This window comes from Bubalus bubalis, chromosome 8 (genome assembly GCF_019923935.1).
Source record: "Bubalus bubalis isolate 160015118507 breed Murrah chromosome 8, NDDB_SH_1, whole genome shotgun sequence".
Lineage (NCBI taxonomy): Eukaryota > Metazoa > Chordata > Mammalia > Artiodactyla > Bovidae > Bubalus > Bubalus bubalis.
In genome coordinates this window covers 112,658,943-112,685,912 of record NC_059164.1, presented here as the reverse complement: position 1 = coordinate 112,685,912, position 26,970 = coordinate 112,658,943, and the positions used below count along the sequence as shown (strand labels likewise).

The following is a 26,970-nucleotide window of genomic DNA, read 5'->3' as shown; positions in this document are numbered from 1 at the left end:
TGAGTGGTACAGAGACTTCCTCGTTGGTGGGGAGGAAACCAGTCACTGCACCCATAGCCAAGGGCAGGCAGCAGATCAGGAGCTTCTTGGATCTAAAGTTAGAGCCTGTCACCAATTCTGCAGGAAAGGTGAGTGTAAGGGCAAGGGAGTCAGTCCGGGAGTAGGACCTGTGGGGAACAGGAAGAGCCCATGTGAAACTGACTAGAAAGCATGTGCATTCTAGTAAGAATGAGAAAGGAAAGCAAGACCTAGAAACAGTAACTTCGCATGCATAGGTTAGTAAGGATGTTTTGAGTGTCAAATAGAGTAAGTTCAGAAGTGGTAAGCATCACTCTCCAGCTCTTGTTGCACATGCTCCTATTGTTGTTTAGTCATGCAGTCGTGTCTAACTCTTTGCAACCCCTGGACTGTAGCCAAACAGTCTCCTCTGTCCTCCACTATCTCCCAGAGTTTGCTCAAAATTCATGTTCCTTGAATCAGTGATACTACATGATGCATATACTCTTGAAAGTGAAAGTGAAGTCACACAGCCATGTCCGACTCTTTGGGACCCCATGGACTGTATCCCACCAGGCTCCTCCATCCATGAAATTTTCCAGGTAGGAGTACTGGAGTGGGTTGCCATTTCCTCCTCTAGGCACATACTCTTATGTGGGACTAAATTCTCTCTCTTTCTCTGTATGTGTGCATGCTAAGTCACTTTTGTTCGACTCTTTATGACCCCCTGGACTGTAGCACACCAGGCTCTGTCCATGGAATTTTCCAGGCAAGAATACTGGAATGGGTTTCCATTTCCTACTTCAGGGGATCCTCCTGACCCAGGAATCAAGCCCACGTCTCTTCTGACTCCTGCATTGGCAGCAAGATTCTTTACCACTGAGCCACCTGGGAAGCCCCTATCCTTCCCTAGTCCCCTAGTAAATAAGAAGGGTGATTGCTAGAACTACTGCAGACACCAAAACACATTTTCAAAGTCAACAAACACACCCCAAAAGCATATTCAGCACAGGCAAAAGGTACTGCTGGGGAGTTATAAGGAAAGCTAACCTCAGAACAAGTTACAAAGTGAAAATTCTGTAATTCTCCTAAAACCTCCACTCTCCTTAATACTATCCACAATAGTGCAGGAAACAACTAAGGTTATGAACTTGGTCCTCACTCCTTGCCCTGCAGGGACTCTTGAATATCTTCTCCCCAAGTCAAGCTGGGCTGTGTGGGCTGCTGTACCATGTTAATTTCCTCATCGCAACTGTGTACTGAAGGGGTAGGACTAGGATAACTGATTGAAAAACTCAAGTCATGGGCTGAATGATTAAAAATAATTTGGCATGGAGGGGAACTTAATATTTTTAAGTACAGATACAGGAATATAAATCTAAGAAATACACATTTTTATATATTGTGAATCACCACAATGGCATTTCTGCAGCCATAAAATAAAGATTGGAGCAATATGGCAAGTGTGTATAATATTAAGAAAAAACACAGACTGTGAATAGTGTATGTGATCGCATTGCAGCTACATAAAAATGTGCATTGCACATGGACAATAAGATCAAAGGAACTATAGAAAATAAAAAGTATTGCAAAAGAGAAAAATACATACATTTTTAACAATCTCCTAAATAATTCCAAAAGATGTCAGGTTCAATGAGTAGTGGACTAGCTAAATAAAACTTGACTTCTTGAAATTTTAAAAGAAAGGATTGTACAAGTTTTACTTTTTCCAATAACTGTATACCTCTGTAACACCAGATTTTAGCTGTTAAGAACCTCAGAAGAACTTTCCAAATTCCATTCCAAACTTTGCAGGAAGTTCCAAAGGGCATACCCAAGAGTTTTGTGGATTTCCTGTAGCACACATTCTCATTTCCACCTTTGATGGGGACACCTTGCTTCAGGTAAAGTCTTCTTCTTGGTTGTGAATCTTGTAGCTCTTTCTTCATTTCACCTCTGGTGTCAATTAAGGGAGCCTGTTGATTTCTAGATACAAAATAACTAATCACATCAAGGGATTTGCCCCTGGGACAAACTTTACTGAAAGCTTTGGAGGGTGGGGGGTGCAGGAGAGATACTGCAGAAATGCAAACAGCTTTGGCTTGAGTTCTAGACAAAACTGCCCTTTGAGTTCTTTGAGACGGGTTATTGAGCCAGCCTGTCTTTGCTTTTCCTTTGTTTTTGGAGCCAATGGGGGAGAACACAGCTATCTGTAAGAACACAGCTATCTGTGAGAGGTAGAGTTTGAAATGGACGGTAAAGCAGACAGGACTCAGGCAGAAATGTGGGGTGGGATGAAGGGTCCTAGGAGGGAAAGCACGAGGTGGGTTGGGAAAGGTGCTGAAATCTGTGTCTGGAGTGGCTGACTGGTGGGGTGGGGGTGGGCGGGTATTCACTGGAAATGAGGCTGGAGAAGTAGGCTGAGGAGAGACTGTGCTCTCTTGTTCAGGTGCTCAGGGTATCAGGCAAACTTGATCACAGAATGTTTAATTGTATTAAATAATGTTTGAATGAGTATAATCACTTTACTTTGAGAAACCTCAAATTTGAGTTTTGAGAAGCCTCAGATATGAGGGCAAAAGGATAAAGAGGGGGAGGGGGGCATCCCAGTCTCTCTAGCACACAGATCGTACTTAGACTTATTTGTTTACTTATTTTTAATTGACATACAGTTGACTTAAAATATTATAGTACTTTCAAGTGTACAACATAGTGATTTGACATTTTTTATAGATTATGCTTCATGTAAAGTTAATATAAAACATTAACTATATTTTTTGTACATTACATTTTTGTATCTTTTATTTCTTGGCCACACCCTGTGGCTTCTGGGATTTAGTTCCCCAAACAGGGTTCAAACCCTTGCCCTTGGCAGTGAAATCTCCAACCACTGGACTGCCAGGGAATCCCTTATCTTAATTTTATACCTAATAGTTTTTACCTCTTAATCCTTTTCTCCGATCTTGCCTCCCCCTTCAGCCCTGTCCTCAATGGTAACCACTAATTCATTCTTTGTACTGGTGAGTCTGTTTCTCTTTTGTTATATTCAACTTTTTTTTTTTTCAGATTGTGAAAACATACAGCATTTTTTCTTTCATATGACTTATTTCAATAAGCATAATATGACTTATTGCAATAAGTATGACCTATTTCAGTAAATGTAATACCCTCTAGGTCCATCCATGTTGTTGCAAATGGAAAGATTTCATCCTTTTTTATGGCTGAGGATTATTCCATTTTATATATATATATATATATATATATATAATTTATCTATATATGTATCAAAAAAAGAGAGAATCAAAAATGAAAGTGTTAATCACTCAGTCGTGTCCAACTCTTTAGGATCCCATGGACTGTAGCCCACCAGGCTTCTCTGTCCATGGAATTCTCCAGGCAAGGATACTTGTGTGGGTAGCCTTTCCCTTCTCCAGGGGGATCTTCTCAACCCAGGGATTAAACCCAGGTCTCCTGCAGTGCAGGCAAATTCTTTACTGTCTGAGTACCAGGGAAGCCAATATACATGTATATATAAAACACCTTCTTTACCCAATCATCTATTGATGGACAATTAGGTTGCTTTCCTATCTTGGTTATTATCAATAATGCTGCTATGAATATTGGAGTGAATACATCTTTCTGGAGTAGTGTTTTCATTTCCTTTGGATATATACCCAGGAGTAAAACTGCTAGATCATATGGAAGTTCTATTTTTAATTTTTCAAGGAACCACCATACTGTTTTCCACCATTACTGTAGCAACTGACATTCCCACTATCAGTGCACTAGGGCTCCCTTTTCTCTACATCCTCGCCAACGTGTGTTATTTCTTGTTTTCTAATGACAGCCGTTCTGACAGCAGTGCCCCATGCCTCTTGTACCCAAATATCTGTTTCCTTCCTCAAGTTAGGAAACTTTTCAATTATAATTTCACCAAACACATTTTTGACCCACTTCTGTCTCGTCTCTTCCTATAACATGAATGTTAGTACACTTGATGTTGTCCCGGAGGACCCATAAACTATCATCCATCTTTTAAACGTGTTTTTCTTTTTGCTGTTCTGGTTAGGTGATTTCCACTTTTCTGTCTTATATGTTCTTCTGTGTCACCTCAGCTGGCCTGAATTCCTTCTAGCACGTTTTTCATTTCAGTTATCATAATCGTCAGCTCTCACTGGTTTTTATATTCTCTAGTTCTTTGCTGAAGTTTCCACTGTGTTTAGCTATTGTTTTCTCAAGTTCAGTTAGCATTTTCATTACTGTTGCTTTGGACTCTTTGGCAGGCAAATTATTTGTCTCTGTTATCTTGTGCTTTCATTTAAAATATATGCCTCTGTTTCTCATTTTCTTTAACTTTCTCAGTCTGCTGCTATGAAGTTAGGTGCAACAGTCATCTATCCTGGTCTTGAAGCCATGTCCTTGCGTGGAAGTGTCCCTTTGCAGTGCACATGTGCCTGGTGGCTTTGGTGGGAGAGCTGGACCGGAAGTGAGCGGTGACTGCGTCTTCTCCCAGGGTGTGCTGGCAGCCACCGCAGCGGTGGGAGGCAGGGCTGGAGTCGGAGGGGTGACAGCCAGAGCCAGGTGCCAGCCAGGGCTTCTCCTAGGCTCCATACCAGTTGCCACCCTATTGTGGGAGGAGTCAAAAGCCAAGTGGCAGGAGCGGGAGTCTTAAGGGAGCTTAATCTTCCCCCAGATTGATGACTGTCTTCACCTTGGCTGGGGTCATAGCCAGGGCCTGAGGGCTTGGGGCCTCACTTGTGAGCTGGTTTCATTTTTTCCTCAGTGTGTACCAAGGGGTACACACTGAGGCAGGATGGGGAACCAAAGAGTTGGAGCCAGACCACAGAGCTTTCTCTGCTCTTTCCCTGGTGCTCACCTACCCACTGGCAGTGGTGGCTTCTGCCTTTGAGGGGAAAAGTAGCGGATGGAATAGGATATCAGGCGCTGGGAGGTGCTCTGGGGGCAGTCCTGGCAGGCTGGCCAGAGCACCGGGCAGTGTTCAATCTACTGCCTCTGCACTGGGCCTGGGGGCAAGCAAGCTGTACATGCTCTTCAAGACCAGGGTCTCAGTATCTTACAGCCTCTACAATAAGCCCTACTGATTTCCAGACCAGCTAAGGGGCTCATCTTGACACGGAGTAAATGTTATCATCTCCCCTCTGCTCTTTGCATTTGGAGGCCCTGAGAAGACAAAGCCAAGCTTACCAGGTGTTCTCACAGCATCATCCCAACCCCAGACTAGGCTCCTCCAAATGTCTTTGCTGAACATTTCCTCCAATCTCTTTCCAATGCCCCAGGGAGGGCAGGAACTACGACCTTCTTACTGTAGGGTCACCAGCATTTTAGACCTGGCCTGACAGACTGTAGGCAGTTACACCTATTTGATAAATGAGTGAATGAACAATTTGTGTCTGGGACTGTTTCAGGTAACCATGGGAGGACGGAAGGTGGCAAGAGATGAAGAAAATGCCTATGGTAAGAACATGTCTCAATGCATATTTGCCCCCAGGTGTGAACCCTGGATGGTAGGGGGATGGGCTAATTCAAGACTGAACAAGAGAAGCCAAGAGGTGACTTGATGCTGGGGTGAAGCAGCAAGAGCCCTGGGGCTGGCACTTCACCTGGATCTTTACCCCCACCCTGCTGTGAGATATCAAGTTCTTTGACTAACCTGTATCTCCGTTTCCAAAATAAAATGAATGAACAGAAGTGGATGTAGAGGGCATCAAGTTGTGTATTAGAGGGAACATGGTTCACCAGGTAGAAGGTGTTAGGGAACAAGGATGGAGGGCTACACAAGTGTCTTATTAGGCAGCAGGTTTAAGAGACAAGAGAGGAGGAGGAGCGAGGCAGGAAGGGAAGGAAGAGAGTTGAGCTCATCTTATTTTCTGACAGTGTCCTATGAGGACAGTGCTACAGTATTGATTGCGTTTGTGCAGAAGAGGTTTAACACTTAGAATAAGCAGCTCCCCAGGGTTACAAGGCTGGTAGAGGACAGGTCTATGATTCAAACCCCAGCTATAGGACTCCAGATAGCCCTCCAGACTGGGCCCACTGCCCCACCCCTTTCCCCAGTGGGAGGGCATCAGGGAAGGACCAGCTTTGCACAGCCTGGATGACAGATCATATCAGACGAAGTAATGGCCTGTATTACAAAGGCGCATCCTCTAGAGAAACGTTCAGCAGCTGCTGGAGCACAGGTGCACACGTGACGCCAAAGACGGGAGAAACAGACGGGTAGAGACCCCCTTGGAGTGCCCAAATCTCACACCAGGTCACTCAGTAGAGGGAAAGTGAAAGTCGCTGTCATGTCTGACTCTTTGCGACCCCATGGATGAAACAGTCCATGGAATTCTATAGGCCAGAATACTGGAGTGGGTAGCCTTTCCCTTCTCCAGGGGATCTTTCCAAACCAGGGATCCAACCCAGGTCTCCCGCACTGCAGGCAGATTCTTTACCAGCTGAGCCGCAAGGGAAACCAGTAAAGATTTGGTCCCAAAGACAACCGTGGAAGCGCTCTGTTCTCCTTTGCTCACAAGGCGTCCAGTAGACCCGGGAACCGGAACATGTTGCTCTCAGGTTCCAAAGCTTACAGACCACCGGTGCCCACAGGTTTCCAGGAGTTCAGGTCCGCCCTGCAGGAGCGCAGGCTGCGCCTCCTCTTGGCCGGGAGGTCGGGGACCGGGAAGAGCGCCACTGGCAACAGCATCCTCCAGCGGAAGCACTTCCTCTCCAGGCTCGCGGCCACGGAGGTGACCAGGGCCTGCGCCACGGGGAGCTGCCGCTGGGCCTCGTGGGATGTGGAAGTCCTCGACACCCCGGACCTCTTCAGTCCCGAGGTCGCCCAGGCAGACCCGGCTTTCGAGGAGAGAGGCCGCTGCTACCTGCTGTCGGCCCCGGGGCCCCACGCCGTGCTCTTGGTGACCCAGCTCGGCCGCTTCACCGCCCAGGACCAGCGGGCCTGGCGCGGGGTGAAGGCGCTCTTCGGGGCGGGCATCGCGGCGCGCGCCGTCGTGGTCTTCACCCGCAGGGAGGACCTGGACGGGGGCTCGCTGCAGCAGTACGTGCGCGACACTGACAACCGCGCGCTCCGGGAGCTGGTGGCCGAGTGCGGGGGCCGCTGCTGCGCCTTCGACAACCGAGCGGCTGACGGGGAGCGGGAGGCGCAGGTCGGGGAGCTGATGGGGCTGGTGGAGGAGCTGGTGAGGGACCACGGCGGCGCCCCCTACACCAACGACGTGTACCGCCTGGCGCAGACCCTGGGCGGGCTGAGCCCTGAGGAGAGGCTGCACAGGGTGGCGGAGCGACTGGCTGCCCGAGCGCCGTCGTGGTCGGAGCGCTGGCCGCTGGCCGGGCTGTGGCGGTGGCCCAAAGCAGCGCCGGGGACCTGGTGTAAGCTGGGCCTGGTGGTCCTGCTGGGCGCCCTGTTCCTGCTGTACCTGCTCTGCAGGTAGCTGCCTGATGCCTTTGGTAGGTCAGCCCTGACACATTGTAAATAACACTTCGTCCCTTGCAGTGATAATCACGGTCATCTCAGGTGCGCTGCTGCTTCAGGGCACGCATTCCCTTCTTTTCTCCCTCACCTCGCCTAATCTACCAACCTCAGAGGTGTGCCAGGCAAATCTCCCACCTGAAACCTTCCTCTGTTACCTGGTGGTCCCTGAACTCCCCTTTCCTCAGAGCCTAACAGCCACTGTTAATTTTAGGTGTTTTCCACCTGACCTCAGACTGCCTTTGACTCCATCATGTCACTGAACTGCTTTTACTCCTGAAAGCAGATGAGGACCGTTTTCCCTCTCACCCCCTGGACTCCCTGGTGAACCAAGGGCAGAACCGCCCCAGGGCAGAGTCTGAGTACATATTCATTTGTTTGAATTGAACTGAATGGAAGAAATAAATGTACTGGACAGTCACATTGTGTTGAAAGAAATCAGTATTTGCAGATGTTTCTTCATCCACTTTATATACGCATTGAACACAGATGCTGCTGTCTCATTCCTGACCCCACCAGCTAACAACCATGCACTCACACACTCACTCAGGTGTGTGATGGCAAGGAGGGAAGACATTAGCGCAGACCTGGCCCTCTGTACCGGCAGGGGATTGTCGCCCCCCAGCAGCTTGAATGCAGATGTTTCTGCATGTCCAAAGAGACTGTCATTGGAGCCTTGGTTCCCTAGGGCCCATGGAGGTCCTTCAGAAAGTCTCCTCCCAAGGAGGAGTTTTCTCACTAGCTGACCAACTCACAGGGTAAGCAAGGGTATGGCTTTTCAATTCAGGGATAAATTTAAAGATTTAAGCAGATTGGAGATTTTTATTTTATGTGAATCTCAAAAGGCAAATAGGTCTTTGTGGGCTGAGAACTGGTGATAAGATCGTGGAGTAGAGAGTCACCCCTATGCCACGCATGCCTGGGAGAATCAGCTGTCTGGTGCAGGTAAGTGAGCCAGGTTAGCCTGTGTCATCAGTCTTAGGTGTGCCTCCCTATCTCTTTATTCACATTTGCTTTATCCCCAACACCACCATCTTCACACACCAACAGAAGCCCATCTCTAATACAGCTATGCACTTCCAAGTCTCTCCCTACAGTATCCTCTGCCTATTGCCTACCAGCCAGAGATTCTCAGGCTACTGATGACCTCAGATCACTAAGTGAAAGTCATTCAGTTGTGTCCGACTCTATACAGTCCATGCAATTCTCCAGGCCACAATACTGGAGTGGGTAGCCTTTCTCTTCTCCAGAGCATCCTCCCAACCAGGGGTCAAGCCCAGGTCTCCCACATTACCGACAGATTCTTTACCAGCTGAACCACCAGGGAAGCCCTGAGATCACTAAAGAGACGTGTAAAAAGGAAAAATGATCTGCAACAACTGAGCCCACAAACCCTGAGAGGCCCTCAAACCCTGTGAGGGTTTGTGAGGCCCATAAACTCTGCACGGATGCCATTGCAAGCACTAATAGGAACACCAATGCCCAATGCTGAGGCTTGAAATTTCCTCAGCTGCAAAGGTCATTTTGGTTTAAGGAGTTGTGTGCGGATCTCAGTAGAGGTCCTGATAGGAGATCTTGCTTTTTTTCTTGTTCACTTTTCGATACACTCTTAGAGTAAACAGAGAAATATCCTGCCATTGTCACTCCTCTGAGAAAAGGGATGGTGATTGGTGAAAATAAATGTGAAAAAAGGATGAAAATAGAATGACAAAGTGCCCCATGTGAACAATGGATAGTTTTAATCTATGACTCAAATAATGAGAAACATCTGATTCTTGCTCTTTCTTTGGGAAGGAATGAAGGCTAGGAAGTTCCTAAGTGACCCTGGTTGAGCTGATGGGCATGTGGGGAGGAACATGCCAGGGATCCCAGAGGGTAGGCAATCACCTAGTTCAACACTAGAGAGCTGTCTGTATATATGTGGGATATACACAAGAGGATAAAGAATGCCATGAAGAATGTCTGTAACAGATTAATGGATAGAAGCAACATATAGTGTTGGGACCACTGGATATTCACAAGCAAAGTAGTAAATTTGGATGCTTATCTTGCACAATATAAAACCATTAACTCAAAATGGATCCAAGACCTAAATATGAGTTAAAACTATAAAACTCTTAGAAGAAAACAAGTGCAAATCTTCATGACCATGTATCAGACAACAGTTTCTAATATATGACATCAAAAGCACCTAAGAAAAACAGGTGTTATATTTAATCAAAATTAAAAACCTTTTCCCATTAAATAACACTATCTAGAAAGTGAAAACACAGCCTAAAGAATGGGAGAAAATATTTGCCAACCTGATAAAGATCTCATATCCAGAATATATAATGAACTCTTACAACTCTGCAACAAGAAGACAAATAATCCAATTTTTAAATGAGTGAAAGATTTGATTAGGAGTTTTTTCAAATAAGATACACAAATGGCCAATAAAAACATGAAAAAAAAATAATGAACATCATTTGTCATTGGGGAAATGCAAATCAAAACAAGATACCACTTCATACTCCCTGGGTTTTTTTCTAAAGAGAAAAAATAACAAATACTGATGAGTATGTAGATAAATTTAACCCTTGTCCACTGCTGGTGGGAATGTAAAATGACATAACTGCTGTAGAAAACAGTTTGGCATTGCCTCAAAAAGTTAAACATACATTACCATATGATGCAGTAATTTCACTTCCTGGGTATATATCCAAGAGGACTGACAACACATGTTCAGTCCAAACATTCTACATGAATGGTAAAGTATCATTAGTGATGCTTTCTAAGGCCCACTTGACTTCACATTCCAGGATGTCTGGCTCTATCTTGGTCGCGAAGCTCTTTTTTGTATAGTTATTCTGTGTATTCTTGCCACCTCTTCTTAATATCTTCTGCTTCTGTTAGGTCCATACCATTTCTGTCCTTTATCGAGCCCATCTTTGCATGAAATGTTCCCTTGGTATTTCTAATTTTCTTGAAGAGATCTCTAGTCTTTCCCATTCTGTTGTTTTCCTCTATTTCTTTGCATTGATCACTGAGGAAGGCTTTCTTATCTCTTCTTGCTATTCTTTGGAACTCTGCATTCAGATGCTTATATCTTTCCTTTTCTCCTTTGCTTTTTGCTTCTCTTTTTTTCACAGCTCTTTGTAAGGCCTCCTCAGACAGCCATTTTGCTTTTTTTGCATTTCTTTTCCATGGGGATGGTCTTGATCCCTGTCTCCTGTACAATGTCACGAACCTCATTCCATAGTTCATCAGGCACTCTGTCTATCAGATCTAGTCCCTTAAATCTATTTCTCACTTCCACTGTATCATCATAAGGGATTTGATTTAGGTCATACCTGAATGGTCTAGTGGTTTTCCCTACTTTCTTCAATTTAAGTCTGAATTTGGCAATAAGGAGCTCATGGTCTGAGCCACAGTCAGCTCCTGGTCTTGTTTTTGCTGACTGTAGAGCTTCTCCATCTTTGGCTGCAAAGAATATAATCAATCTGATTTCAGTGTTGACCATCTGGTGATGTCCATGTGTAGAGGCTTCTCTTGTGTTGTTGGAAGAGGGTGTTTGCTATGGCCAGTGTTTCTCTTGGCCAAACTCTATTAGCCTTTGCCCTGCTTCATTCCATACTCCAAGGCCAAATTTGCCTGTTACACCAGGGGTTTCTTGACTTCCTACTTTTGCATTCCAGTCCCCTATAATGAAAAGGGCATATTTTTTGGATATTAGTTCTAAAAGGTCTTATAGGACTTCATAGAACCATTCAACTTCAGCTTTTTCAGCATTACTGGTTGGGGCATAGACTTGGATTACCATGATATTGAATGGTTTGCCTTGGAAACGAACAGAGATCATTCTGTCATTTTTGAGATTGCATCCAAATACTGCATTTCGGACTCTTTTGTTGACCATAATGGCTACTCCATTTCTTCTAAGGAATTCCTGCCCACAGTCATAGATATAATGGTCATCTGAGTTAAATTCATCCATTCCAGTCCATTTTAGTTTGCTTATTCCTAGAATGTCGATGTTCACTCTTGCCATCTCCTGTTTGGCCACTTCCAATTTGCCTTGATTCATGGACCTGACATTCCAGGTTCCTATGCAATATTGCTCTTTACAGCATCAGACCTTGCTTCTATCACCAGTTGCATCCACAACTGGGTATTGTTTTTGCTTTGGCTCCATCACTACATTCTTTCTGGAGTTATTTCTCCACTGATCTTCAGTAACATATTTGGCACCTACTGACCCAGGGAGTTCCTCTTCCAGTATCCTATCATTTTGCCTTTTCATACTGTTCATGGGGTTCTCAAGGAAAGAATACTGAAGTAGTTTGCCATTCCCTTCTCCAGTGGACCACATTCTGTCAGACCTCACCACCATGACCGGTTCGTCTTGGGTGGCCCCACATGGCATGGCTTAGTTTCATTGAGTTAGACAAGGCTGTGGTCCATGTGATCAGATTGGGTAGTAGTTTCCAGTCCGGTCACTTCATGGCAAATAGATGGAGAAAAAGTGGAAACAGTGGAAGACTTTATTTTTGGGGGGCTCCAAAATCACTGCAGATGGTGATTGCGGTCATGAAATTAAAAGACCCTTACTCCTTGGAAGAAAAGTTATGACCAACCTAGACAGCATAAAAAAAGCAGAGACATTCTGTAAGGCTGATTACTTTGCCAACAAAGGTCCATCTATTCAAGGCTATGGTTTTTCCAGTAGTCATGTATGGATGTGAGAGTTGGACTGTGAAGAAAGCTGAGCACCAAAGAATTGATTCTTTTGAACTGTGGTGTTGGAGAAGACTCTTGAGAGTCCCTTGGACTGCAAGAATATCCAACCAGTCCATCCTAAAGGAAATTAGTCCTGAATGTTCATTGAAAGGACTGATGTTGAAGGTGAAACTCCAATACTTTGGCCACATGATGCAAAGAGCTGACTCATTTGAAAAGACCATGATGCTGTGAAAGATTGAAGGCAGGAGGAGGGGATGATAGAGGATGAGATGGTTGGATGGCATCACCGACTCAGTGGACATGAGTTTGAGCAAACTCCGGGAGTTGGTGATGGACAGGGAGGTCTGGCATGCTGCAGTCCATGGGGTCCCAAAGAGTCAGACACGACTGAGCGATTGAACGGAACTGAACTGAACGTTCGCCTCTCTGTATCTTTATATTCAGCGTGGGATTTCCTTTAGACAGCATGAAGGTAGGCCTTACTTTTTTGCTCCATCTGTCTTATACTTGAAGAATGTAGATAATTTACATCTAATATGATTACTTCTATGGCTGTGTTTGGGGCTTCCCTGATGTTTCAGTGGGTAAAGAATCTGCCTGCCAATGCAGGAGACATGGATTTGATTCCTGGGCTGGGAAGATCCCCTGGAGAAGGAAATGGCAACACACTGCAGTGTTCTTGCCTGGAGAATCTCTTGGATAGAGGAGCCTAGTGGGCTACAGTCCATGGGGTCACAGAAAAGTTGGACACAACTTAGTGACTAAACAACAACAACAACAGTTGTGTTTAAATTCATCATCTTGCTATTTGTTTCTGTTTGTCCCATCTAATTTGTTCTTTTTTCCCCCCTTTTCTCTACTTTTTTTCTGGGTAATTTTTAAATTTTTATTTCTACTATTGCTTTATTATCTGTACCTCATTTTATTATTTTAGCAGTTGTTCCACAATTGCAATATGCACCTTTAACTTATCACATCCTACCTTCAGAGAATATTATAAAACTACTTCACACTGGAAGTTTTTTAAAATTAATTTTTACTGGAGCATAGTTTCTTTACAATATTGTGTTAGTTACTGTTGTGTGGGTGTACATGCTAAGTCACTTCAGTCATGTCCAACTCTTTGCCACCCTATAGACTGTAGCCTGCCAGGCTCCTCTGTGTGTGGGATTCTCCAGGCAAGAGTACTGGAATGGGTTGCCATGCCCTCCTCCAGGGGATCCTCTAGACCCAAGAATCGAACCCATGGCTGAACAATCATCCATCGACAGGAGAATACTGGATCCCACCAAAAAAAAAAAAGATACCCCACACCCAAGCGCAAAGGAAAAGCCCTGGCAAGATGGTAGGAGGGGCGAAATTGTGTTTAGACTCAAATCTCATACCCGCCAGAGATGCTTGGAGGGCTCAAACAAAACCTCATGCTCACCAGGACCCATAGACCCCACAGAGACTGAGCCAGATCTCTGTTTGAGTCTCTTGTGGAAGTACAGGACAGCAATGGCCTGTCACAGGGACAGGGGTTCTGAGTGCAGCTACCTGAGCCTGTGGCATAAGCCCTCTTGGAGGAGATCACTATTAACCCTGCCATAGAGCCATGGAGCAGATGACCCAAAAACTGCAGAACAATTATACCAAAGAAATTCTCATGCTATTAAGAAAGTTCTAGGGCCCACAACAGATTTCTCAACCTGGGTATCTGGCAAAGGGACTGAGAACTCACAGAGAAGTTGACTTTGGAGGCCACTGGGATTTGATTACAGAACTTACACAGGACTGGGGAAATAGACTGTTGGAGGGCACAAACAAAACCTTGTGTGCACCAGGATCCAGGAGAAAGGAGCACTGACTCAAGAGACTAACCCAAACTTGCCTGTGAGTGTCCAGGAATCTCTGGCAGAGGCATGGGTCTGTGGTGGCCTGCTGCAGGGTCGGGGGCACTGAGTGTGGCAGTGTGTGCATGAGACCTTTTGAAGTAGGTCACCATTATCTTCACTACCTCCACCATAGTTTGCTCTCAAGTCAAATACAGGGAGGGAACACATCCCCACCCATCAACAGAAAATTGGATTAAAGATTTACTGAGCATGGGCCTGCCCATCAGAACAAGACCTAGTTTCCACCCCCACAGTCAGTCTCTCCCATCAGGAAGCTTCCATAAACCTCTTATCCTTATCCCTCAGAGGGCAGAGAGAATGAAAACCACAATCACAGAAAACTAAATAAACTGATCACATGGACCACAGCCTTGCCTAACCCAATGAAACTATGAACCATGCTATGTAGGGCCACCCAAGATGGAAGGGTCATGGTGGAGACATCTGAAAAAATGTGGTCCACTGGAGAAGGGAATGGCAAACCACTTCCATATTCATGACTTGAGAACCCTATAAACAGTATGAAAAAGCAAAAAGATATGACACTGAAAAATGAATTCCCCAGGTCAATAGGCACCCAATATGCTACTGGAGAAGAGTGGAGAAATAACTCCAGAAAGAATGAAGAGATGGAGCCAAAGCGAAAACAATGCCCAGTTGTGGGTGTGACTGATGGTGGAAGTAAAGTCCAATACCATAAAGAGCAATACTGCATAGGAACCTGGAATATTAGGTGTATGAATCAAGGTAAATTAGAAGTGGTCAAATAGGAGATGGCAAGAGTGAACATCGACATTTTAGGAGTGAGTGAACTAAAATGGACTGGAATAGGTGAATTTAACTCCGATGACCATTATATTTACTACTGTGGCCAAGAATCCCTTAGAAGAAATGGTGTAGCCCTCATAGTAGACAAAAGAGTCCAAAATGTGATACTTGGGTGCATTCTCAAAAATGAAGGAATGATCTCTGATTTTCCAAGGCAAACCATTCAGTATCACAGTAATCTAAGTCTATGCCCCAACCACTAATGCTGAAGAAGCTGAAGTTGAACTGTTCTATGAAGACCTACAAGACCTTCTAGAACTAACACACAAAAAAGACGTCCTTTTCATCGAGGGGACTGAAATGCAAAAGAAGGAAGTCAAGAAACACCTGGAGTAACAGGCAAATTTAGTCTTGGAGTACAGAACGAAGCAGGGCAAAGGCTAACAGAATTTTGACAAGAGAATGCATGGATCATAGCAAACACCATCTTCCAACAACACAAGAGAAGACTCTACACATGGACATCACCAGATGGTCAATATCAAAATCAGTTGGATTATATTTTTTGCAGCCAAAGATGAAGAATCTCTATTAGACAGCAAAAACAAGACTGGAAGCTGACTGTGGCTCAGATCATGAACTCCTTATTGCAAAATTTTGACTTAAATTGAAGAAAGTGGAGAAAACCACTAGACCATTCAGGTATGACCCAAATTAAATTCCTTACGATTATACAGTGAAAGTGACAAATAGATTCAAGGGATTAGATTTAATAGAAGTATGGATGAAGGTTGGTGACATTGTACAGGAGACAGTGATCAAGACCATCCCCAAGAAAAAGAAATGCAAAAAGGCAGAATGGTTGTCTGAGGAGGCTTTACAAATAGCTGAGAAAAGAAGAGAAGTGAAAGGCAAAGGAGAAAAGGAAAGATATACCTATTTGAATGGAGAGTTCCAAAGAATAGCAAGGAGAGATAAGAAAGCCTTTCTCGGTGATCAATGCAAAGAAATAGAGGAAATGAGTAGAATGGGAAAGACTAGAAATCTCTTCAAGAAAATTAGAGATACCAAGGGAATATTTCATGCAAAGATGAGCTCAATAAAGGACAGAAATGGTATGGACCTAACAGAAACAAAAGATATTAAGAAGACTTGGCAAGAATACACAGAACTATATAAAAAAGATCTTCATGACCTAGATAGCCGCGATGATGTGATCACTCACCTAGAGCCAGACATCCTGGAATGAGAAGTCAAGTGGGCCTTAGAAAGCATCACTATGAACAAAGCTAGTGGAGGTGATGGAATTCCCGTTGAGCTATTTGAAATTCTAAAAGATGATGCTGTGAAAGTGCTGCACTCAATATGCCAGCAAATTTGGAAAACTCAGCAGTGGCCACAGGACTGGAAAAGGTCAGTTTTCATTCCAATCCCAAAGAAAGGCAATGCCAAACAATGCTCAAACTACTGCACAATTGCACTCATCTCACACGCTAGCAAAGTAATGCTCAAGATTCTCCAAGCCAGGCTTCAACAGTACATGAACCGTCAACTTCCAGATGTTCAAGCTCGTTTTAGAAAAGGCAGAGGAACCAAAGATCAAATTGCTTATATCTGCTGGGTCATAGAAAAAGCCAGAGGATTCCAGAAAAGCATCTACTTCTGCTTCATTGACTATGCTAAATCCTTTGACTGTGTAGATCCGAACAAACCATGGAAAATTCTTCAAGAGATGGGAATCCCAGATCACCTTACCTGCCTCCTGAGAACTCTGTATGCTGGTCAAGAAGCAATAGTTAGAACTGGACATGGAACAACAGACTGGTTCCAAATTGGGAAAGGAGTACATCAAGGCTGTGTATTTTCATTCTGCTTATTTAACTTATATGGTGAGTTTATCACAAGAAATGTTGGGCTGGAAGAAGCACAAGCTGGAATCAAGATTTCTGGGAGAAATATCAGTAACCCTAGATACGCAAATGACACAATCCTCATGGTCAAAGTGAAGAGGAACTAAAGAACCTCTTGATGAAAGTGAAAGAAGAGAGTGAGAAAGCTGGGTTAAACCTTACCATTCAAAAAACAAAGGTCATGGCATCCAGTCCCATTACTTCATGGCAAATAGATGGAGAAACAATGGAAACAGTGACATGCTTTCTTTTCTTGGACTCTAAGGTCACTGCAGATGGTGACTGAAGCCATGAAATTAAAAGATGCTTGCTCCTTGAAAGAAAAGCTATGAGCAACCTAGATAGCATATTAAAAAGCAGAGCCATTACTCTGCCGAAAAAGTTCCATCTAGTGAAAGCTATGGTTTTTCTAGTAGTCATGTATGGATGTGAGAGTTGGACTGTACAGAAAACCGAGAGCTGAAGAATTGATGCTTTTGAACTGTTGTGTTGGACAAGACTCTTGAGAGTCCCTTGGACTGCAAGGTGATCAAACCAGTCAGTCCTAAAGGAAATCAGTCCTGAATATTCATTGGAAGGACTGATGCTGAAGCTGAAACTCCAATCCTTTGGCCACCTGATGTGAAGAACTGACTCATTGGAACAGATCCTGATGCTGGAAAAGATTGAAGATGGGAGGAGAAGTGGATGACAGAGGATGAGATGGTTGGATGGCATCACCAACTCATGGACATGAGTTTGAGTAAGCTCTGTGAGTTGCTGATGGACAGAGAAGCCTGGCATGCTGCAGTCCATGGGGTCACAAAGAGTCAGATGCGACTGAACGACTGAACTGAATTGAACTGAATGGAGCTTGAAAGGGCTTCCCTGATAGCACAGTTGGTAGAATCCACCTGGAATGCAGGAGACTCTGGTTCGATTCCTAGGTTGGGAAGTTCCACTGGAGAAGGGATAGGCTACTTACCCCAGTATTCTTGGGTTTCCCTGGTGGCTCACCTGGTAAAGAATCCGCTGGCAATGTGGGAGACCTGGGTTCGATCCCGGGGTTGGGAAGATCCCCTGGAGAAGGGAAAGGCTACCCACTCCAGTATTCTAGCCTGGAGAATTCCATGGACTGTATAGTACATGTGGTCCCAAAGAGTGGGATATGACTGAACAACTTTCACTTTCACTATGGAGCTTAAAAGAAAGACATTTATTACCTCCTAGTTCTGGGAGTTCAGACTCAAGATGCTGGCAGAGCCGTGCTCTCTGAAGAGTCTTAGGGAGGCTGCTTTCTGGCCTCTTCCAGGCTTCTGGGGCTGCCGGAAATCCTCAGCTTCTAGACGCATCACTGCCATCTCTTTCCTCTTGCATTTCACTATAAGCAGAAGGAGGAACCAGGCTGCACCTTCCACATTTTGCTTGGAAATCACTTCAGCTAAATGGTCAGGTTCATCACTTACAAGTTCTACTTTCCACCCAACAGTAAAACAGGCAGTATCCCCAGGAAACAGCGAGCCATGTGTCTGACTTACTTCTTTCCTGAAGTGCCCTGTGGTCTCTCACAGCTCCCAGGAGAGATGATCAGACACTGTGTCTGGCTTTCTGGGCAAGATTTAAGTCATTTACTATAACCCCAAACAACAAGTGTAATTTTGGGAAATTTTGCTATGACTGCAGGCACATGGAGGAAAAGCTTCCAACCTGGCAAACCTAAACATTATGGGCAATCTTTCTGTCTCTTTAAAAAAAAAAAAAGTGTCTTCACTAACCACACCCAATTTGCTTCCTGGCTCTGAGGTCTCAGATGCAGCAGTTAAAGCAAAAACAGGGGCTCAAACAGCTCTCTGGAAGAAACCGGACAGCTCATCAAATCCTTCAAAAGCAGGTGAGCCTGGCTGAGAAGAGGCTCCAGATCACAGAGCTGTAGGGGCAGTAGGATATCTGGAGTTGGAGAGGGCGTGGATTCTGGCCTGAGAAGGCAAGCAACTCCACCAAGAGGATGCTGCCAGAGCAGGAGTGGTGGAGGGTAGGGAGGGGAGTAATGGTGTTTGTTAGCATAATATCCATGCATCTCATTTTAACATGACAAACTTGCTGAATACTACACCTTCCATCCAGTTGTTGTTGGGATAGACATTGAGTACACTTGATAACCCAGACATTTCTCTTAAGAAGAAATGCGTTCCCAAGGCGGGTCTTTAGAGTTGGAATGCAAATAGAGGCCACCTAGTCTAAATCTCTCTTTTTTAAAATTTAGTTCCATTTTATATTGCAGTATAGTTGATTGTAAATCAACTACTTTTTTGGGGGTAAATGGTATTTGAAGACTGAAATCTGGCACTAAGTTTGCTTGTTGCTACTTGGCTCATTGTTTTTATGCCTTTTCAATGAAGTTCAAAACTATACAAACATACACAACCAAGAATAGGATTCCTGAAAATAATTTTTTGCAGGTCTTTCTGCGGGAAGAGTAGTGGGAGAAGTTAAATACATCCCACTGGGGATGGACAAAGAAATGACCGCTTTGTCAGGTCTCTTGGAACGATTTTTTGTGTGGCTCATTCACAACACAAAATACAATTAGGCTCGTTTGCTTCATTTGCTTTTGATTTTCACTAGTATTTTGAAACATAACTTTTACTGTATAATTGTTTAAACTATTTATATGGCTTTAAGATCAAATCTGTGAAATGTAAGTATATCCCAACAAGTCTAGTTCCCAGCATCTATCCCCGTGCCCTCCTCCCTCTTTTTCCCATCCCCATCTAAGTAACTTATTATTTGTTTAGTTTTCAGATTATTTTGCCATTGCTTCTACAGATGAATGAAAAACACATATATTACATTTATACATGTAGGTCACATTCCTCCTTGTTAGAGAAATGCTCGTAAACTGTACATTATTTTCTTCACTTTGCTTTTTTTGCTTAGTGATGTATTCTACAGATGTCTCCATACTGGGATATGGAGATATACTTCATTCCTTCTTACAGTTGGCTAGTACTTCACTGTGTGAATATACTTTAGTTAATTCAATCAGGTCCCTAATGATGGTCATTTGATAAGTTTTTGGTCTTTTGAGGTTTCAAACAGTGATGCAGTTAACAGCCTTCTGCATAATTTTCTTCTTCTTCTTCTTCTTCTTTTTTTTTTTTTTTTTGTCAGTGTACCTTTGGGATAAGTCCTAAAACTGTGATTGATAATCAAAGAGTAAATGCATAGGTACCGTTGCAAGTTCTTGCTAACTTCTCCTCTGGTTCTTTTAGACTGTTTTTCTCTTGCCAATAGTCATGCAGGAGAGGACCTGTCTTCCCTAAACTTTTTGTTTTTAAATAGTTATCTATCTATTTGCCTGCATTGGGTCTTAGTTGCAGCATGCGGGATCTTTGTTGCCTCTTGTGGGATCTTTCCTTGGGACACACGGACTCTCTGGTTGTGGTGGGATTAGTTGCTCCATAGTATGTGGGATCTTAGTTTCCCAACCAGGGGTAGAACCTTCATCCCCAGCATTGCAAGGTGGATTCTTAACCACTGGGCCATCAGGGAGTCCCTCCCCTATACCGTTTACCTATAGATTATGCCAACAAAGTTGAATTTTGCCAAACCTGTATGTGAGAAATAGTGTCATAGTATAACTTTAATTAATTAATTAATTTAATGGTTTTTTATGTTTTGATATGTTTTTCTATGAGTGAATGTTAATATCTTTTTATATATTCAAAGGATTTTTACATTTTTTCATGAACTTGTTCATTCATATCTCTTATCCCATTTTCTATTGAGTTATTGGTCTTTTGTTTCTCTACTTTTAGATATTGTTTGTTTTCTAAAATATTTTTATTGAAGTACAGTCAATTTACTATAATTGCAGCAAAGTGATTTAGTTTTATATATATGTATACATTTCTGGTTCTTTTCCATTATAGTTATTACAAGATTTTTAATATAGTTCCCTTTTCAGTTCAGTTCAGTCACTCGGTCGTGTCCAACTCTTTGCCACCCCATGAATCGCAGCATGCCAGGCCTCCCTGTCCATCACCAACTCCCAGAGTTCACTCAAATACACGTCCATCGAGTCAGTGATGCCATCCAGCCATCTCATCCTCTGTCGTCCCCTTCTCCTCCTGCCCCCAGTCCCTCCCAGCATCAGGGTCTTTCCCAATGAGTGAACTCTTTGCATGAGGTGGCCAAAGTATTGGAGTTTCAGCTTTAGCATCAGTCCTTCCACGGACACCTAGGACTGATCTCCTTTAGAATGGACTGGTTGGATAGTTCCTTTTTACTATACAGTAAATCCTTGTTACTTATGTTTTTTATATATAGTGGTGAGTGAAAGTCATTTAGTCGTGTCTGACTCATTGTGACCCCATGAACTGCAGCACGCCAGGCTTCCCTGTCCATCACCAACTCCCGAGTCTACCCAAACCCATGTCCATCCAGTTGGTGATGCCATCCAACCATCTTATCCTCTGTCATCCCCTTCTCCTCCTGCCCTCAATCTTTCCCAGCATCAGGGTCTTTTCAAATGAGTCAGCTCTTCGCATCAGGTGGCCAAAGTATTGGCGTTTCAGCTTCAACATCAGTCCTTCAGATGAACACCTAAGACTGATCTCCTTTAGGATGGACTGGTTGGATCTCTTTGCAGTCCAGGGGACTCTCAAGAGTCTTCTCCAACACCACAGTTCAAAAGCATCAATTCTTCAGTGCTCAGCTTTCTTTATAGTCCAACTCTTACATCCATACATGACCACTGGAAAAACCGTAGCCTTGACTAGACAGACCTTTGTCTGCAAAGTAATGTTTCTGCTTTTTAATATGCTGTCTAGGTTGGTCATAACTTTCCTTCCAAGGAGTAAGCGTCTTTTAATTTCATGGCTGCAATCACCATCTGCAGTGATTTTGGAGCCCAGAAAAATAAAGTCAGCCATTGTCTCCACTGTTTCCCCATCTATTTCCCATGAAGTGATGGGACCAGATGCCATGATCTTCGTTTTCTGAATGTTGAGCTTTAAGCCAACTTTTTCACTCTCAACTTTCACTTTCATCAAGAGGCTTTTTAGTTCTTCTTCACTTTCTTCCATAAGGGTGGTATCATCTGCATATCTGAGGTTATTGATATTTCTCCCAGGAATCTTGATTCCAGCTTGTGCTTCTTCTAGCCCAGCATTTCTCATGATATACTCTGCATATAAGTTAAATAAGCAGGGTGACAATACACAGCCTTGACATACTCCTTCTCCTATTTGGAACCAGTCTGTTGTTTCACGTCCAGTTCTAACTGTTGCTTCCTGGCCTGCATACAGATTTCTCAGGAGGCAGGTCAGGTGGTCTGGTATTCCCATCTCTTTCAGAATTTTCCACAGTTGATTGTGATCCACACAGTCAAAGGCTTTGGCATAGTCAATAAAGCAGAAATAGATATTTTCCTGAAACTCTCTTGCTTCTTCCATGAACCAGCGGATGTTGGCAATTTGATTTCTGGTTCCTCTGCTTTTTCTAAAAACCAGCTTGAACATCTGGAAGTTCACAGTTCATGTATTGCTGAAGCGTGGCTTGGAGAATTTTAAGCATTACTTTACTAACGTGTGAGATGAGTGCAATTGTGTGGTAGTTCGAGCATTCTTTGGCATTGCCTTTCTTTGGGATTGGAATGAAAACTGACCTTTTCCAGTCCTGTGGCCACTGCTGAGTTTTCCAAATTTGCTTGCATATTGAGTGCATCACTTTCACAGTGTCATCTTTCACGATTTGAAATAGCTCAACTGGAATTCCATCAGCTCCACTAGCTTTGTTTGTAGTGATGCTTTCTAAGGCCCACTTGACTTCACATTCCAGGATGTCTGGCTCCAGGTGAGTGATCACAATATCGTGATTATCTGGGTCATGAAGAACTTTTTTGTGCAGTTCTTCTGTAATCCATGGAATTTTCCAGGCCAGAATACTAGAGTTGGTAGCCTTTCCCTTCTCTAGGGGATCTTCCTAACCCAGGGATAGATCCCAGGTCTCCCACATTGCAGGCGGATTCTTATCTGCTGAGCCACAAGGAATATATAGTGGTATGTATCCATAAATTTGATACTCCTAATTTATCCCTTTTCCCGGTACTCTTGCCTGGAGAATCCCATGGACGGAGGAGCCTGATAGGCTGAAGTCCATGGGGTCATTGAGAGTCAGACACGACTGAGCATCTTCACTTTCACTTTTCACTTTCATGCTTTAGAGAAGGACATGGCAACCCACTCCAGTGTTCTTGCCAGGAGGATCCCAGGGATGGGGGAGCCTGGTGGACTGCTGTTTATGCGGTTGTACAGAGTCAGACATGACTGAAGCAACTTAGCAGCAGCAGCTGACTTTCCTATTTGGTAATCATAAGTTTGTTTTCTGTGTTAGTGAGTCTGTTCCTGTTTTGTAAATAAGGTAATTGATTTTTTTAGATTCCACATATAAATTGTACCATATAATATTTGTTTTTTTCTGACTGACTTACTTCACTTAATGTGAAAACATCTCGTTTCATCCATGTTGCTGCAAATGGCATTATTTCATTCTCTTTTATGGCTGAGTAATATCCGATTGTATATACAAACCAGAGTTCTTTACACATTCATCTGTAGATGGACAATTAGTTTGTTTGCACGTCTGGGCTATTGTAAATAGTGCTATGAACATAGGGCTGCATGTATCTTTTCAAATTAGAGCTTTATCTGGATAATATGTCCAGGAGTTGGATTGCTGTATCATATGGCAACTCTATTTCTAATTTCTTGAGGATCTTCCATACTGTTCTTCATAGAGGCTATACCAATTTATGTATCCACCAACAGTGGAGGAGGATTCCCTTTTCTTCACACTCTCTTCAGCATTATTTGTAGACTTTTTGATGGTGGCAATTCTGACTGTTGTGAGGTGATACACCAAGGTATTTTTGATCGCATTTCTTGAGTAGTTAGTGATGCTGAGCATCTTTTAATGTGCTTATTGACCACTTGTACATATATTATTTGTATAAAAGGGAAATGACCCTTCTTTTATAAAAGTGGGAAAATTTTTTCCTCTGGTTTGACATTTGTGTTTTAATTTGTATATTCCCACAATATCTGTTTGATTTTTATGTAATCAAATTTAGGAGTCTCTTTCCTTACTCTAGACTTCCCTGTGGCTCAGCTCGTAAAGAATCCACCTCCAACGTGGGAGACCTGGGTTCAATCCCTTGGTTGGGAAGATAACCTGGAGAAGGGAAAGGCTACCCACTCCAGTATTCTGGTGTGGAAAATTCCATGGATGGTATAGTCCATGGGATCCCAAAGTGTGGTACATGACTAAGTGATTTTCACACAACCTTACTCTATTCCAAATCTTATAAATATTTTACATATACCTAGGTTACAAAGATTTACTCATGTTTCTTCTATTATTTATATTGATTAAATTTTTCTACATTTAAATTTCTAATCTATTTGGAAGTTGAATGGTAAGAAGAAATGGGCACAGTTTTATTTTTTCTATATGGTTATCTCAATGTTCCTTATTAGTCCATCTTTCTTTGCATTGATGTGAGATGCTACCTTACTGAATATAAATGTAGCATAATGTAAATGATTTGAATATAATTGAATATTGTGTGATCAACTTGGCCTATATTTGAATTTTCTGTTTTTGTTTCACTGTTCTGTCTATCCATGCATCAATATCATACTGCTTTAATTATAGAAACTGTTACATTCTACTATCTGGCAAAGCTAGTCTTACCTCATTTTTTTTTTTTTTGGCTTGTTTGCCCAGGCTAATTTTTTTTCCTTCATCCAAATAAATTTTATAATCAACTGCTTTAGTTGCTGAGTTCCCTAGGTGGCTCAATGGCAAAGAATCCACCTGCCAATGCAGGAGGCTCGGGTTTGATCCCTGGGTCTGTAAGATCCTCTGGAGAAGGAAATGACAAACCACTCTAGTATTCTTGCCTGGGTAATGCCATGGACAGAGGAGCCAGGCAGGCTATAATAAATGGGGTCACAAAAGAGTTTGACACAACTTAGTGCCCAAACAACAATTTTAGTTGCATGGAAAAAAAAGTGATAACAAATTTTTTAATTTTATATATACATACAATCGTGTTAAAGAAGAATCAATTAATTTAAATTTGATGAACTTCTTTAAACATGAATCAGGATTGAATTTGGCCAAATGACTCTTCTGCACCTACTTTTCTTCTTAATCTCTTGATGGGATGTATTGTACAATGAAAATCCTCATGTTGAATCACCCTTGTATATATGACAATCGTACTTACTCATGTGATGCTGCTTTTTACATCTAATAATGTATTTAGGACTTTTGTATCAATATTTACACATGAGACATGTCTATAGCTTTATTTATTGTGAAATCTTTGTTAGCTTTGGAATCAACATTACACTTGCTTCATAAAAAAAACTGAACATTTTCCTTCATTGCTATGTGATCAGGAATAGTTTGAGGAGCACTGAGATTACCAGGTTTTTAAAGGTTTCAGTGAGTTCCCTATGAAACCATCAGGACCTGACATTTTTGTGGAGATACTCTAACTACTTGGTTATTTCTTCAATAACAATTGAACTGTTTAAATTTTCTGTCGCTACCGGGGTCAATATGAATAAGCGAATATTAGAAACTATCAGTGAGGAAAAGAAGAAGAAGAAGAAGAAGAAGAAGAAAAGAGATGGAAATGGTTCCTACTTACCTAAATTGACCCTTTCCCCCCTCCCTCCTTTTCTTAGGTGGTGTGGGTGCCTGCGAGCCAGAGTCTCCTGATATAAACATGGCTGCCAGGCCAAACAACACTCTGAGGATCGTGCTGGTCGGGAAGACCGGAAGTGGGAAAAGTGCAGCTGCAAACACCATCCTCGGGGAAAAAGTATTCGACTCTAGGGTTGCTGCGGAAGCTGTTACCAAAACTTGTCAGAAAGCATCCCGGAAATGGAAGGGGAGAGAGCTTCTCGTTGTTGACACCCCAGGGCTCTTTGACACCAAGGAGAGCCTGAACACCACCTGCAGGGAAATCAGCCAATGTGTCCTCGCCTCCTGTCCCGGGCCTCACGCCATCGTCTTGGTCCTGAGGCTGGGCCGTTATACACAGGAAGAGCAGCAAACCGTGGCGTTGGTCAAGAATCTGTTTGGGAAAGCAGCCATGAAGTATATGATCATCTTATTCACTCGCAGAGATGAACTGGGGGACCAGAGCCTGAGCGACTTTTTGAAGGATGCAGATGTAAACCTACGAAGCCTCCTCCAGGAGTGTGGAGACCGCGGCTGTGCCATCAGTAACAGCAAGAACACAGAGCAGGCTGAGAAGGAAGCTCAGGTGCAGGAGCTGGTGGAGCTGATAGACAAGATGGTGCAGAACAACCAAGGGGCTTACTTTTCTGACCCCATTTACAAGAACATAGACCAAAAGCTGAGACAGCAGGAGGAACACTTGAAGAAAGTCTATGTTGATGAATTACAAAACAAAATTAAACTAGTAGAAAAGGAATATGCCCATAAACAACCAGCAGAAAAGGAGAAACAAATAAAGTTGCTAATGCAGAAGCATGATGAACGAATGAAAAATATAAGGGGAAAAGCTGAGACGAATATATTTCAAGTTGCATTCAGCATGATTAGAAATATGCTTTCACGCATATGGCACATGTTGTGGTAGTACAAAGTTTATTTTTACTCCTCATTTTACTATAACTTGTTAATACGGTAGTTTATAGTTTCCAAAGATGGTTAAAACCATATTTTCTGACTTCTTACAATCTGACTTCCTCTTATGATCTCTCTCCCTTGCACTATGCGTCTATGTCCCTAACCTTGAAATTGGAGGGATTTTGTGACTGCTTTGAGAAATAGTGGGTGGTTGAAGGAACACCATATGACTTCTAAGATTAGATAGGGAAAATGCCTCCTTGCTCTTCCACATTGGTTACCCTTGGAATTTGCCCACCCTGTTGTAAGGAAGCCTGAGTAGAAGCCCAAGTCGCCCGCATGAAGAGAACCTGAAGTCACTGCTGCACTCCCCTGGCTGATATTTCATCTGCCATCTAGAATCAGCTTGCTGGTCTTGCAAGTGAGGCAACATAGAGTGGATTCTTTAGCTGCCAACTGATGAAACTGCAAAAAGCAAGGATGAGCCATCCCCACGGGGTCCTACCCAAATTGCAGATTCATGAGAAAAATAAATGATTGCTATTCTTTTAAA

The 26,970-nt window shown here is 43.2% G+C and overlaps 1 protein-coding gene across 9 annotated transcripts; it reads left to right on the top strand.

Moving 5' to 3' along the window:
* LOC102390807 (GTPase IMAP family member 7) lies at positions 1-26,970 on the top strand. Of its 9 annotated transcripts, none has more exons than XM_025291771.3 (4): positions 29-128; positions 449-599; positions 5,424-5,472; positions 6,610-7,912. In XM_025291771.3, exons 2-4 carry the CDS (start codon positions 465-467, stop codon positions 7,449-7,451), a joined length of 1,026 nt encoding a protein of 341 aa, XP_025147556.1. In that variant the 5' UTR covers positions 29-128; positions 449-464; the 3' UTR covers positions 7,452-7,912. The 9 variants fall into 9 exon arrangements, with proteins under 9 accessions (XP_025147558.3, XP_025147560.1, XP_025147556.1 ...); XM_045166482.1 differs by lacking the exon at positions 6,610-7,912 and adding an exon at positions 25,505-26,970 and having other exon boundaries at positions 38-128; XM_025291776.3 differs by lacking the exon at positions 449-599 and adding an exon at positions 1,813-1,901 and having other exon boundaries at positions 38-128.

Coding starts and splice junctions, on each gene's coding strand:
- LOC102390807 (XM_045166482.1), top strand. CDS start 465: ATGTTCCTTGAATCAGTGATACTACATGATGCATATACTCTTGAAAGT. Junction 600..5,423: donor CCATCCATGAAATTTTCCAG/GTAGGAGTACTG, acceptor GGACTGTTTCAG/GTAACCATGGGAGGACGGAA. Junction 5,473..25,504: donor AGATGAAGAAAATGCCTATG/GTAAGAACATGT, acceptor TCCTTTTCTTAG/GTGGTGTGGGTGCCTGCGAG.